Below are 15,763 nucleotides of genomic sequence, written 5' to 3' on the forward strand. Positions count from 1 at the left end.
CTGAATCTGTTGATACTTCTGTAGATTCTATATTTTGATCAACCTCAGTTGTCCCATTTATCATAAAAACTAGTTCAGATTCAGAGTCTTAATCTTTCAGTTTCACTATGTATAGAAAATAAAATATCTTCTTGATCTGAAAGGTTATTTCCAAAATAGACCTCTAAACTATTTTCTTCAATTTATTTAATCATTTTGCAAGCTCCTTTTCCTTTGTTTGGACAAGAGTTTACATAATGACCTAATTCTTGACAAATATAACATTTACAACCTGATTTGGATGTTGTGTTTTGTCTTTTCTTCCTTACAAACCTTTGTTTTTTATGAAAAGGTGTATTTTTATTATATTTTTTCCATCGGATGTTTTTAAACTTTGTATTGTTAAAAGATTATGTTGCATAGGTTTGCATCCAAATTACCAATTATTTTTAAGAAGAGAATTACATAGGGTTGGTGTAATTTTCTTTTTAACTTGTTTAGTACCTTTTGCGTCTAAACAATGAGTAATTAATTGTCTTTAAACAAAATTAATTTTATTTCCTAGAATATCTGTACTGCCAGTTTCAATACAGTATTTAAGTTAAGAAGAATGGCAAATTTCATCCCAAGGAGGAACTAGTTTATAGAAAAATTATTCTAGCCAAAATTTTGATTGTTTTGAGTCAAGTAGATGATAATACTTTTGAAATGTTTTTGCAAAAGTATCAAATTCATTCATACTACAGAGTTTTAATTTGGATAAAATATAATTAACGTCTTCTATATAAGCAAATTGTGAAGTTGTTCCACAAAACTCCTTTTTTATAATTGCTGTTAAATCATGAAGTATTTTTTCATGAGTTAGCATATCATTAAGTAAAGCTGTTTTTTCAACTTTTCCTTCATCCGAATCTTCCCATTTTCGAAGATATTGTAAAACATCTCCTTGTAGGATTCCACTGATAATCTAAAAAATTTGTTTTAGACTAGGTTGATTTGTAATTAGTGACAACTACGGCTAAAGATTGAGCCCAATCATCAATAGTACGTTCATAATCTTTGTAAGAAATATGAGTTAAGTCTAAACATGTTCCACCAGAGGCAACATGTTTATTTAAATCATCCCTTCTTGTGTAGTAGGGAAAGGTTCTTCAGAAATATTATTTATATCTTCTGTCAGTTCTTAAATCGGTTTGTTGCCTAAACATATCATCTTGGTTTAAATGGTCTGAAGATCCTACTTTTCTTTTTCTTTTTGGATCTTGATGTTCTTGTTCATCGTCTGAGTTAGACTTAGAACTCGATTTATCAGACTTAGAATCATCAGTTTCAGCCTGAATTGTTTTAGTGTCTGATTCTTCTGAAAATAGTTGATAGTCATCTATGCTGAATAGAGATTCATGTTCAGAATAAAATTCTTACATCATATTTAACAATTTACCTTTTTCGAAGGGACCGTTTTCTTCGACAAATCTCTTTTTTCAATAATCCATTATTTCTTTTAATGGACTAAAATCTGATTCTTCAAGTATTGTGATTGAATCATCATCTTCGGTAGCATTTATGGTGTTTCCATAAAACAGACTATCACGATGTGTATTAGGAGAAATATAACCATCAATGAAGACAGATAGTTGATCTGACAACGTTTGCATATGAACTTTGGTTTGTTCTTTTAGATCTAAATCTACTATAGTGCTTATAGCTTTTATTTCAGAGTCTATTTTATCAAACTTGTGATCTAGTCTTTTAAAATAAGTAGTAGTTATATCTATTAACATATTAATACTACTACATGCAAAACTAATATTTTTGTCATTTTTTGTAATATGTAGGCTATAATCATATAAAGATTTATCAACAGTACAACAAGAAGAAACTAACTAATCAACAGAATCCATTGGTTTGAACAAACAGAGTTGGTACCTAAGACCGTCTTTGGTTACTGAAGGAATAGTCCTACTGCCAACTAATGGACTAACTTGGACAATCAACTTCCCAAAGATATATGGGTTTAACTCTGTTGTTGAAAACAATAGATTTTGAAGATATGAATAAATAAAAACTAGTGATAAAAGATAAAAGAAGAGTACCTGACCAAGAGCTTGAATAATATTCTTTACTATAAGCGTCCTCTAAAAAGATAGTCCAGACAACAGTATAAACTGATCCTCTAAACTCTCTAAATAGATTTGCTAAAAAAGTACATAAATAGTGAGAAGGTTTGATTACCAAAGTTCTAAAATGGATGGTTTCTTCAAGAAGAGCTTAATACTCTTTAGCCCTTGAAATGAGATAGGTATTGTTCGTCGGTTACTAATTACTTTTTTTTTGTCCCCTTCTTGGTTGCCTTTGCTCTGCAGTGAGGAGCTCTCTCACTTGCTCTATGCGGCAGCAGATATGGTGTTGGTTCCTTCCATATATGAACCTTGTGGACTTTCTCAAATGATTGGGATGCGCTATGGAGCGGTATTTTTAACTTCTTGTTTAATCCAAGTTTAGTCTTCTGATTGTTAGCCTGGCTGCAACTACTGGAAGGTTCTTTAGGAACTCTCGAGTGCTTAATGTTCGAACTGTACCTTTCTATTTTGTTTAATTTTTTTGGAACAGCTAAATTCTGCATCTGTTGAAATGGGTAGACATCCCCTTACCTCATGCTTTTGAAATCTTTATTCATCTTTATATTGGGACAAAAAGGATGCAGGTAGGGCAGAGTTGATGGGGAATGCAGTTCCTGCACCCCAATTTCTGCCACATGGCATGCCTACGAGACAAATCTGAACCATTAATAGAAAGATACCACTCATTTTTCTCATTTGTATCCCCCACCTTGTGATGCAGATTCATCACCAAAATAAGCTTGTTTGATTAAGAATAGGTCTAGGGTTGGGTTATCTACGTGTTGGGCCTTTGATCCTATGGGTTTTCTATGTAATAGGCCACCTTTTTGGGATTAAAATATGGCTGATAAGGTTGCACACGAGATTAGTTGTTTTAGTTTCATAGGTACCATTTGATAATGCTTCTGCTGTTTCTGTGTTGAGAAACAGCAGAAACAGTTTTGGGGGCGTTTCATAAATCTGTTCCGGTGTGAATGACCTAGAAGAAAGCCCAGATGTACACCATGAGTTTAATATCAATCCGTCCTGCAATTGAAGTTTCAATTTAATCATACGTTCTTATTTATTTTCCAATAGACAACAAGAAGAGAAATTTTCAGTATTTCTCAATCTCTTTTATTCTTGCTGTTCTTCGATTACATCACGAAAGTGAGGAAGAAAAGAGAAGGTTGGAAATTGTTACCTGATCGATCTTCCATAGAGAATCAGGGGATCTGCAGTTTGAGAGATTCACATGAACTGTATCTCTTAGCTTCTTCTCCAAGAAGTCTAGTTTGGAAGAATGTTTCAAAAAATACCCTGTCCTTGAAGTAACCTGGAGAAGACGATCAGCAGATTTGAGCTCCTTGGACAAAATTTCGCAGTTCTAGATATATTTTCAAATCTCCAGAACGAGTTAATTAAGAAAATAAGAACAAAGTTAATTAAATAGATAGGAAGAAGTAATTAGCAGATTTCCACGCTCTTTATTATACTCTTTAGATTGGTCTAGCAGAATCAAAATCCGAAAAGCAAATCCCAACAACTCTCTGAAAATTTCTCTGGCTAAAGTGGTCTTATCGCTCCCGCCAATCCCATAAATCCCAACGACCCTCAAATGCTCTCTACCGATAATCATCTCCTTCACCTTCTTCTTCTCCAAAGCCATTCCAATCCCCAAGTCTACACCAGGTAACCTAAATATCTCCTCCTCCTTCAACCACCCGTCGTCAATCATTCCCAACCTGAGGTTTTCAATCTGCTTCTCGAGGCGATCAAACCTCTCAGTCAATTCGAACCTAATATGTTTTACATCAGCCAATATATGGGCCCGCAATTCTTCGATGTCCTTCAGGTGTTCTACACTGGTCTTGCAGAAAGCACCCCTCTTACATATGGTTATCAGTTGTTTCAGAAGCTCCGTTGCGATTTCTCAGGCGAAAAAGTCCGTTACGGCCATCGCCGTTGGCCGGAGGATGGAGTGAGTTAAAGCTTTAGCCTTTGGGTTGGAACGATGAGAGAGCACGTCTCTTGTTGTTTTTTAAGCAACAGAAAAACAAGTGAAACTTGTTTATTCAAACCTGTTTCCTTGGCCCATAAATTTTGATTTCTATTTCAAGAAACAGTAGAAATGAAACAAGTTTATCAAACACTTTTTGGGGTGTTTTTCCATTTCTTAGAACAGAAAAACACAAAACCATATTTCTTGAAGTGTTATCAAATGGTACCTTAGTTTTATTTTGGTGTTTTTGTTTATAAATTGAACTGGTTCAACCAATGGTGTAATTTAAGTGATTTTAGTAGTTTTCTTTAAGTGCTTAGTGGGCCTGGATTAGGACTCTGTTTTGAGTCTATTTCAGTTTCCTTGTTAGTTTAAGTTACCTAATAGGTTAAGGATTGGATTTCGCCTTTCCTTTTTAGTGTAGGAGTCTATTTTTGAGTCTTTTATACAAGGTTGTAAAGGGGGCAAGTATTGAACCCGAATTTTGATATTAATGAAAAGCTTTTACTGCTCTTCTTCTCCATTGAAGATTTATGTCTTGTGCTTGATCAAGGCTGGTGGGATCGGTTTTTGATCCGATTGACACCTTGCGGTGGGAAGCCCGGATGGTTCTTGGGTTGGATTGGTGTTTGATCCAATGGACACCTTGCAGTGTGAAACCCAGGTGGTTCTTTTGAAGCTCTCCTTCAAGTTCTAGTTAAAGATTCAATTTTTATTCACGTTTCTCAATCAAACAAACTGCTGCCAAGGGAATTCTGCAACAACAGTGAGTTTGATTTATCCCAACTCTAACCTTTCTTCTTCTAATCCTCTTAACCACCAAAACCTAACATCCCCTCCATCTCTGACCATCATTTCCATAACCTAAATTCTGCCCAGACCAAACCAGCCAGCCAAATCACACCAAACTTTGATCAAATTCTCCTCTCATACTAGGGAAAACTCAATCCAAGTTGCTCCCTCTTCTGACCATCATAAACCCTTAAAATCCATCTTTTACTCTTTCTAAGAACTTGAAACCCTAACCCTGACTTGCTTCCTATTCAATCTAACCTCCTTCCAGCCATCAAAACATCTCAGGACCTTTACTGATAGAGTTCCCTACCTTGACTTGACATAACCCATACATCAAATCCTAACCCTAACCCTAATTTCACCAAAAACCCTATTTTGACCTAGCCGATTCACCTGTTTAAAACTGATCCTGGTTGATCGGCCCCTAGTTGGTCTCCGACGAATTTGGGACTACATTACCTTGTATTGAACAGTTTCCCTTGTATTTAAAATGATCCAGATAGATTCCAAGATTCATGTTTTTCCACCATTGTTCCTTTAATTTGAAATTGAATCAAACGACTTAAACTTGCCACATAAATAGGGGAGGTGAGACCTACCTGTAAATAAAACTTTTGCCCCACCTGACAGATAGGACTAGTGGAGCGGCTCCATTGTGCTGTTCTTTCATATATGCACCTGGTCCTCCTTATATTGTTTATGGAAATTTTAAGTTTAGTTTCCAGGAGCTGAAGCTAGTAAAACTAGTCTCCCAAGAAGAAAATGTTTGAATGAGCACTTATCTATGTATCAAATTTCTTTGTTTGTAGTGAGAAATTTAGAAAAAATAATGTAATGTATATGTTATATGCTGGCAGTTTTCCTAAACAGCCCTAAAAACTGCCACTTGACAGATCAGATGGGGCCCAAATTTTGTGCATAGGTAGACCTCAAGTCCCCTGCTCACATGTCAAGTTTCAGCCTTAACAGATTTTTCGATGTGGCAAAGTAGAACTGTGAAAATTCCAAAACTATGGGAGAGTGCACGGTAGTGGTTGGAGCACCATAGTCATGCTTAGATATACATGGGACGATATTTTTTTTGGATGAATAAAAAATTCATTACCAAAGAAAAGAGAAGAGGGGAGGGATGGAGGCCCTGCTTTTACAAAGGGATGGAGGCAAGGGCCTGAAGGGGACCCCAAAAAACTACAGACTAATTCAGGGGGCCAAAGCTAGCATGATCTAACATCAAATAAGAAAGAGTCCTAAATCTGCTGGAAAGATCTGGACTTTGTGGATCCTCTTAAGAGATTGCACTCGAACCAGAAATTGTAGATAGCCGCATTAAATGTAGGCTTTCCCACCATAACACAGAAAAATCCCCCGGCAAAGGACATGACCATGGATAACCATTCTCTGTTGAAGGCCAAAATCCTTCTCCGAGGCAAAATTCTTTCGTCCTGATTGGACGAGTTCCAGATGACCCCCTGATTCATCAGGTAGGGAGGGATGGTAGCGGCAAGAGCCTCTCAGGGCTAGGCAAGCAAGAGGTTAGGTGGGACAACTTTTTGGGATATGGCAGGGAGCTTATATGACGCCGACTGTAAAAACGGGGGACAAGGGATGATCAAGGGAAAGAGAGGGTGAGGGGCTGAACAGAGTAAGGAAGAAGAGCCCGGTGGGAAAGGGGGGAAGACGAGGGAGGTGGGAGAGGACCCCTATGTGGACAGAGAAGGGGGAGGGGCCGCAGTGGAGATTCATGGGAGAGGAGGGAGATATAGGCAATTGGTCAGAGCGGGAGAGCCAGAAATTGCTCCTATAGCTGGACCTGACCCCATAGCAAAAAGAGGGGTGGAGGGAAGGCTTGAGGGATGGGCCAGGCTACAGAGAGAGAGGTGGAGATTTGATGCACAGTGGACAGGGGACAAAATGGGCCATCCCAGAGGAGGAAAGCTGGCCTAGGATAGGATGGGCCAAGAGAAAAGGATTGGAGTGTTGGACAGGAGGTGAAGGAGGATTAGGGTGGCCTGCAGGCCCAACAATCGGAGTGGGCCTAGGAGAGTCAGACAGGAAAGGATGCAAGGAGGAAGCATCAAGATGGGGCCCCACATCAAAGCAAGGGATAGAAGGGGTAAAAGCGGAGGGTCAAAGGGGGACAGGGCACCGAGAATCCCGATAAAGAAGGATTCACCGTTGGAGATAGGACTAGCCGAGAAGGCAACAGAGGAGGATTGTTGATGTTGATGGCAGGACCCACGTGACAGGACAAGAGGGGTGGGAAGGAGAGAAGGGAGAGGATTAGGGCATTATTGGGTTCTCAAAGAGGATGGGAGACATGGCAGTAACGGAGAGGGCAGAGGAGCAGAGGAAGTCGGATGACGTAGGAGGGCAGGGGAGGCTGATTGGTTGGCTGTTGGAGGAAAGAGCCTGGTAATAATGGAGACCATTCGGCATGATGGCAGAGGCAACTGACATCTTGGTTATAGAACTATCAGGTTCATCGATGGAAGGAAGATTTGCAGACCCGTTTTGTCCAGCAGATGGAGAGGCTCTATGGTCCAACAGTAGGATGGGGGAGGCCAGATCATGGCCCCGGGGAGAACCCGACCCGATGGTGGTTGCCTGAGACGGTCAGCTCTACACTGGTAGTTTCTTCTCCTACCTCTACTGGGAGAATGAAGGTTGTTATACTGATTGGATGGTGGTAGGTGTGGCGGTGGGAGGTAAATGGAAGAAATAGGGCTTTTCACAAGATGGGGATGGTGGGTTTCAGAGTTGGATGGATAAGGGTGGTGGGTTTCAGTGGATGAAGGGTGGTGATGGAGGGTTTCAGAGGAGGCTATTGCTTTGAAGTCATATGGATGATCGGGACTGGGCATCCAAGAACAGACCCAATGATACTTAGGCAATCTTTACACCAACAGTGCAATGGAAGGCCAGGGAGGGTAGCCCAAAGTGGGATGGTGGAGAGGTTGATGCAGTTAAGCTGCAAGAATCTGTCCCACTTCTGGAGCACAATAGGTTTCCATCCGACATTCCAGGGTCCGCCTTCGAGAGCCTGAATTTTATCAGCTTCGTCGGAGAAATTGAATATATAGAATCCGTTGTCCAAAAGGTATGTTTCAACTATCCCGTGGCTCTTCCATTGTTTAGACAGAGAGAGCTTTACAATAATGTTGGAAGTCTGCTGCCGATGAAGTGACCAACAAGTGCACAGTGCCATTTCTTTGCTTCAGAGTCCAGTACACTGTTTGGGCATAGGCCCACCTTAGAATCTCCGATGAGAGATGGAGAAACAATGGAGAGGGAGACCTTCACCCGATGGAAGGCTCACCTGGCCACAAAGGGAACTCAAGGACACTCCTCCATTAGTGAGAGAAGGGTTTGGTTTAGGGCATGGGGAGGAGGCGGAGGGTGGGAAGGGAGACAACAGGATCATGGGAAGAGGCTGGGACAGGTGGGTGGTGGAGCCTGGTGGAGGAGGATCCACCCCAGGACGACAGAGCATTGGCCTGAACTCGATCAATGGTAGATCCAAGACACTCCTCCAAAATCACCGGTTGATTAAGCATGGGAGGATATTTGATTGAACTAAGCTCTTAAATTTGACACTTGGCTAATCTAGACCATGTCATCTCTATCCAACATCGAAATAGCTACATCATCCATCCTTGTGGCACATTGAGTATGGACCATTTAGGAAGCCCTTCCTAAAAGGGGCTGTGTAAAGTAGTTTCTCCCATATAATATATATTTCTGACATGGCCGTACTGAAAAAATATCCTTAATGGACACACCAAGTTTTGCCATGTGGAAGAATGATCTGGTGGATTTGACTATTAAATGCCCGGGTGGAATGGTGTCAAAAGGCCATGTGTCAAATTTCAGCCACAAATTTGGCCATTTGCCTAATACCATACCCTCCTATGTATGTTATGCACCACCACTGTAGTTTTGTGCCCCCTCTTCATAGTCTTAGATCAATTCCTTGTTTTGCCACTTGGCATACTCGGATTGGTCTGAACTTTGACATGTGAGCAGGGGACCTTGGTTTCTCTATCTGTTCACAAAGTTTCAGCCCATCTGACATGCCACGTGGCAGTTCTTGTTGTCTATTAAGGAGATTCTTTCCTTAACATCCAAGTAGGAAAATATGTCTGAGCTTAACTTGTCTTAAGCTGAATGTAAAGTAGGTGTTAATTCTTTAATCTTTGCAGTCCGTTGAATTTGAATTGTCTAGTGTGAAATAATTCAGAAATGCAATTCACCATAAGATTTTCATTTTTTTTTTTTTGCATTTGCAAATATATAATAATAATAATAAGAAGAAGAAAGTAATTAGGGCGATCCCCACTTTTCATAAAGTGGGCAGTGCCCACCTTCTGTTTATGAGTTGCCATCATTTGCTCCTTAAAAGTGGCAGCTGTACATTTTTAATTATGCACCCTCAGTCCCACATCATTCCTGTATTTCTTAAATGAATTTATCTTATTGACAATCTCTCTCTCTCTCTCTCTCGATATATATATATATATATTTCTGAATCAAATAAGGAAAAAGGGGTAGGGGAAGGGGTCTGGTTATGAGTTGCGGAGTAAGGACCATGGTACAAGATTTCGCGATATATCGGAAAATTTCGGGAATTTCGAGTGGGCCGAGACAAAATGTATAGGCGAAATGGAAAAGTAACAAAACTCGACGAAATTTCGTGATATTTTGGCATATTTCGGCCTATGACCGAAATATCGCCGAAATGTTACAAAAGTCACTAAAAGCTCACGTGACCCTGGGACTTAAATACAGAATCTCGCAAGTCTCGGTCGAAATATCGACCGAGACCTGCAGAGGCTCTCATTTCTTCTTCTCTTTGGTTTTCTTCCACTCTCCAAGCATTGTTCTTCATCGTTTTCGATGGATTATCGCCGGAAACACGTCGGAGCCTCATCCAAGCACATCCTCCAAGCATTTTTCATTATTTAAGGTAATTCTTTTTTCTCTAAAACTAATTTTTTTGAAAATAGTATGTTCATTACATGTTGGATGATGATGAAATATTTATATTTTAGACACTGGAGGCCGATGTACAACCTCACGGTGTTGAAATTTTTTTACATATGTATTTTATATTTTATATTGTGGTTTTAAAAATTGATTTTCCTACAACTAAAATAGGAAAAAATTAGGGGTTCTATAACTTAGATAGGGATCAATTAAATATATGTTAGACACCAATGGCCGATCTACGGCTTCACGGTGCCGAAATTATTTTTCTGCCCATAAATAATTATTTTTATTTTCAGAAATTAAAAAAAACATTTAAAAAAATAAAAAAGAGGAAGAAATAAATAAGGAAAAAAGGAGTTTTTGGTTTGAAAAATCATAAAAAAGTATGACAGTAATTTTTACATGTTTTGAAATGCATTAGATATATATTATGTTTAATCATTTTCGGTTTTGTTATGTTAGGTCAATATTTATATTAAAATTATATATAAAAAATTATTTTTAATTATGAGAAAAATATAAGGGTTAGGGGAAAAATGTTAAATAGCTATACAATTGTTTAAGTAGTCTCAAAGTGTCAATTGAAGTGCTTCTACATTAAGTTTGTAATTATTTGTTTTACTTACATTTCAGTAAACAAGTATTATTATGGCTGATCGTGAAAGACAACGTGCGAAAGGAAAGCAACAAGTAGGGCAAAGTAGTCAACAGAGGCCGGAGAGGGAGCAGAGAGAGCAGAGGCCACCTAGGCAGCCTAGGGGTGACATTGCATGGTTACATGGCACTCCAATTGATGGGGATAAGAGAAAATCCCAATGTAACTATTATCACATGCAGTTTTTGGGAGGTGGGTCCAGTAGACTTAAACAACATCTAACTGGAGGATCTAAAGATGTTGTAGGTTACCATATGGTACCTGTTCAAGTAGCTAGGGAAAGTGGTGAGAGTTTGAGGGGAAAGAAGAAGAGGAAGGCTGACAAGCAGAGGATAATTGAAGAACTTGAGGATGCAGTGAGGAGTTCAATGGGAGGAGGAGGACAATACCATGATGATGATGATGACATGAATGTACCTGATGATGTACAAACAGCAGAGGAGGCTAGGGACTTTCGATGGACTGTTTCAAGGAGTAGAGTTAGTTTTCAAGAGGATCAGCAGAGACATAGAGTAGGGGGTAGTGGAGGAGCTGGCACATCTGGATGTTCTAGATCTTTCAATCTTTTTAAAAGATCACAAAGTGTGAAGGCAGCCCCAACACCTCTATCGGTACCAGTACCACCATCAGCATCAGATCCTAAACTACATATGAAGAAAGGAAGCAGTCAACCAAGAATCAAAGGAGCATGGAAGGGGATGAAGGGGTTAGTTAAAGAGTCAATAGCTAAGTGGATGCTATACCATACCATCCCAGCAAACACCGCACAAGGCCCCCATTATGATACCATGATTGATACAATTACAGAGGCTGGCCCAGGGTTCAAGGGGCCCACCCCATATGAGGTAATGAATGTTTATTTACCTCAACAGAAGTCTGAGATTGATGAGTACATTGGGGAGATGAGGAGTATATTGGAGACATATGGGGTGACTATAATGGCAGATGGTTGGACTGGGCCTACAAGAAAGTCCATCATCAATTTTATGGTATATTGTGATGGAAGGACAGTTTTCTTCAAATCTGTGGATGCATCCAAAGAGGTAAAGGATGCAAAATATATTTATAGATTGTTAAAGGAAGTGGTTGAAAAAGATGTAGGAATAGAGAACGTTGTCCAGATTGTAATGAATAACGGAAGCAACTTCAAGAAGGTCGGTGAGAAGATGATGAATAACAGTAAGTACCGGCTCTTCTGGACTCCTTGTGCAGCCCATTGCATTGATCTAATGCTGAAGGATATGGGGAAGTTAAAGTTGGTGAAGACTGTGGTTGAAAGTGCAAGACAAGTCACCAACTTTGTATACAACCATTCCTTTGCACTAAATCTATTGAGGGAAAAATGTGGGGGTGACTTGGTGAGGCCGGGCATCACAAGATGTGCCACCAACTACATTGCCCTAAAAAGCATTGAGACAAAGAAGGCCGGGCTGAGAAGTATGTTTGCTTCTGAGGAGTGGTTTAGATGGAAGGGTTCCAATACTACAAATGGAAAGGAAGCACAAGCAACCATGTCATCTGAGGACTTCTTGACAAAGCTAAGCAAAGTGGTGAAAGTTTTGGAGCCAATAGTTAAAGTTCTACATATAGCGGATTCCGCTCTCAAGGGCCCTACCGTGCGAGTCCTATATGCTACAATGGACTTGATGAAAGATAGTGTCTACAGTGTGGCTTCTCGTAGTAGCAAGCACTTCTTGGATATCATCAATGCTCGATTGGAGAATCAACTTATGCATCCACTGCATAAGGTTGGTGAGTAAATTTGTTTATGTAACTAATTCATACTTTCATAGTATTACTAATTACCTATGCATTCTACATATATCTCATTTCTATATGTCAAATTTCAGCATACTATTTGAACCCCAAGTATCAATATAATAATAGGCTTGGGTTGAAAACTCAACTTATTGATGCTGTGAAACAAGTAGTAAAGAAGTTTGAGCCAGATGGTCAACTACAAGCTATATGCAACAATGAGGTGAGTCTTAGAATTCATTTGGAATATAATTAGTAAGTAGTAATTACTAATTAGTAATGAATCATTACTAGTTTTCCACATGGGTGTAGATGAAGATTTTTAGGGATGCATTAGGAAGTTTTGGAACCGATGCTGTAATACAAGCAGAGCACGTGGTGATGCTGGTACTCAATTCAATATCTAATTCTTTTAAATTACATATGTATTGAAAGTTGAAACTTGTAAAAATTTTGACACATGTCTTTTTTTGTTGTAAACTTGTAATGCAGCTGAATGGTGGGTGTTGTATGGGGAATCGGCTGAGAATTTAAGGAGAATACCAATCAAGGTCCTTGCCCAAACATGTTCCACATCTGGCTGTGAGAGGAACTGGAGTACGTTTTTGCTCATCCACTCCAAGAGGCGCAACAGATTGGGGTCCGAACGTCTATCTGACTTAGTGTATGTGCACTACAACTTAAGGCTGAAACAGCAACACATACGCATGGGACATGAGGGACAAAGGGGCACTATTGACCTCACCGACATCTTTTAAGTTGACTCAGACGATGAGGACCTTATTGTGGATTGGGTGAGGGATAGAGGTGAGCCGGTGTTGGATCAGGAGGGAGGTAGGCCAGACCCCATGATAGCTTCTAAGACTGTTGCTGATGTGGATGATTATATGGCTGACGAGGGTCAGATACACACTCGGGAAGCATCACCCATACCATTCCAGCCCACTGGTGGCAATTCTAATGAGAATGATGACTGGTCTAGGTCCTCAGGTGGTACTGGTAGGAATCAAACTCAGACACATACTCAGACTGAAACTGCTGGAGGTGACTCTGATGATGATGGTGGTGGTGGTGGCATTTGAAGGAATGCGAGTGCGTTATGCGGTAGGCGAGGATACGGTGTCTGTAGAGCCAGTCCGATTCACTGGAGAAACACAATTTGATCATGCCACACAGGATACGGACCACGGTGCACGTAACCCCGCACCCCAACCCTCACAAGCCCCTATAAAACCATACTCCAGGAAGCATAGGGGTCAATAGACACAGGCTGTTGAATATATGGATATTGATGACTTATCTAGCTCTATTGGCGGTTTGAGTATGGGTGATAGGGAGGGAGGATCAACTGGGCATTGGCGTGCCCCATCTTTTGACGCACATACCACTCCATCACAACCTCACAGTGGATAGGGATATGGATATGGACAGTTTAGTTGGGTAGGGGACTATGACTCCCAGTCCCAGTCCCAGGGACATACTGGATCATCTTTTGTAGATGACATCTTTGCATACCCTAGTTACCAACCTCACGAGCCATACATGCTGTCAGTGCCAGTGCTAGCGCCGAATCCGCCGACATCATATCATACTGGATCATCTTTTTCCCGAGCTGGACTGATTGGTAACCCTATCCCTAACCCATATCCTAGGATAGGTTATCTTCAGTATGTTGATGACTCCATTTACATGGCAATTGTGGATGACTACAATCGTTTCTTCTCCCAAACTTATACCGTGGTCCACATATGTCCTTCAAACAGAGAGCAATGGACGTCAACTCCAGCGGAGCATGAGTGGGGTCGATCCAGGAAGGCATAGCAATTATTACTAGGATTAATTTTAAACTTTTATACTTGTATGCCAGTTGTGACTTGTGAGTCTTGTGAGTCTTGCACTCTTGTAACTTGTAACTTGTAAGTTGTGATTTGTGAACATGTGACTTTGTGTATTGAGTCTTTGACTATTATGGAGTTTATGAGTTATGATTTATGACTTATGTCTTATGAGTTTTCATTAGTTTGTTTAAATTTCTTTGATGTCTTTTATTGCCTAATCAATGTGTGTTAAACTATTTATACATTAGGGTCGGCGACCGTATACTATCAATCAAGGGTGCAAACCCAAAACACCAAATTTGAGTTCATTTTTTTTGCAATATGAAGGTTTAAATGTGTTTATTTAACTTAAATAAGGGAGTACATGAAGTATCAGACCTTGAAATGGCTAAAAACCCACCGAGATGGACTGCCGAAATATGGCTGAAAAAATGCCATATTTCGGCGATATTTCAGATATTACGGGATATTTTGGATATCTCGACAGGCCCGAGATACCGATATATCGCGAAGTCTTATACTATGGTAAGGACTAGCTCTTACTTCTCTCAAAAGGTTCAAGAATAAGGCAAATAAAAGACAATGCTGGAGGACACACGCTGCCCTTAAATTTTTTATTTTTGGTTGAATGCTGCCCTTAAATGATTGTGACTGTGAATTAGTAGCCTGAATGTAAGTATTGTATTGAGGGTAAGAAACAACAAAATGAGTGGTGTTCTGTACAATTAGTTGCAAGGGGTATGATATTATGGATAAAACATTCTTGTTCATGCAGTCTCTTCTTTGCTTCTCTGTTGGTCAAGGATAGGAAGGGTTAGGAAGCAAATTCTGCATCGCAAAACCTACTGTTCTATGTCTACCTTAAATCACATACATAATCCACCCATTACCGAAATTCATGTCCTGTTCCATCATGACTGTAGACTTGGCATCCTTTGACTTAAACAATGCATGCTAACTAATGAGAATGATTTGCATTCACACTGAGACTCCACCCATCCACCCACCCCTTTCATGCTTTCTTTTAGCATCTGCTTCATTGGTCAAGAAATCCTAGGGATTGATAAATCAGAGTTAAGAAATAGAAACAAAGACATTACTTCTCTCAATATATATATATATATATATATATATTTTTTTTGGATAGGTACTTCTCTCAATATCAATAAACTAAGGGAGCTATGGTGTATGAGGGAGAGAATATAGGATTTGATTGGCTTTAAGAAATAGACAAGAAGCTAGAGGAGTTGCTTTTCTTGAACACCAATAAAAAATAGAGTAAGAGAGATGGAACCGTCGAGGAAAGCATTTAATTCATTGAAGTTGGAAAGGGGTAAGATTGTCAATAAAGTAATTTAGGAAACAAAAATCCCATATTGGATTGGAGTTCTTTTTAATTGAAAACTCAAGAGTCCTGATTTATGGAAGAGACAATGCCAGTCCGCTATAGAGGGTTTCGGGGGCTGCGTTCTTCATCAAAGTCAGGGAGCATGGGAATCACATTCAAGTCAATTCAACACCAAAGTGAGTCTAAGTGTCGGAAATTTTGAGTGTACGGGGGGACATCAATTTACCTCCAGCCAGTATGTGGGTAATTTTGATATCACTTTCTTGGGAAATGGACATATTCCCATTGAGACTTGAGATTTTG

At 39.7% G+C, this 15,763-nt stretch overlaps 1 protein-coding gene across 3 annotated transcripts in view; it reads left to right on the forward strand.

Moving 5' to 3' along the window:
- The window catches only part of LOC122662560 (probable starch synthase 4, chloroplastic/amyloplastic), a 171,061-nt gene that overhangs the window by 118,853 nt on the left and 36,445 nt on the right, over positions 1–15,763 (forward strand). For all 3 annotated transcript variants that reach the window (XM_043858224.1, XM_043858223.1, XM_043858225.1), the window contains one exon: positions 2,343–2,448. In XM_043858224.1, coding sequence (XP_043714159.1) covers positions 2,343–2,448 — 106 coding nt within the window. The remainder of the gene's footprint in view (positions 1–2,342; positions 2,449–15,763) is intronic.

The sequence above is a fragment of the Telopea speciosissima genome, chromosome 5 (genome assembly GCF_018873765.1).
Source record: "Telopea speciosissima isolate NSW1024214 ecotype Mountain lineage chromosome 5, Tspe_v1, whole genome shotgun sequence".
Taxonomy (NCBI): Eukaryota; Viridiplantae; Streptophyta; class Magnoliopsida; order Proteales; family Proteaceae; genus Telopea; species Telopea speciosissima.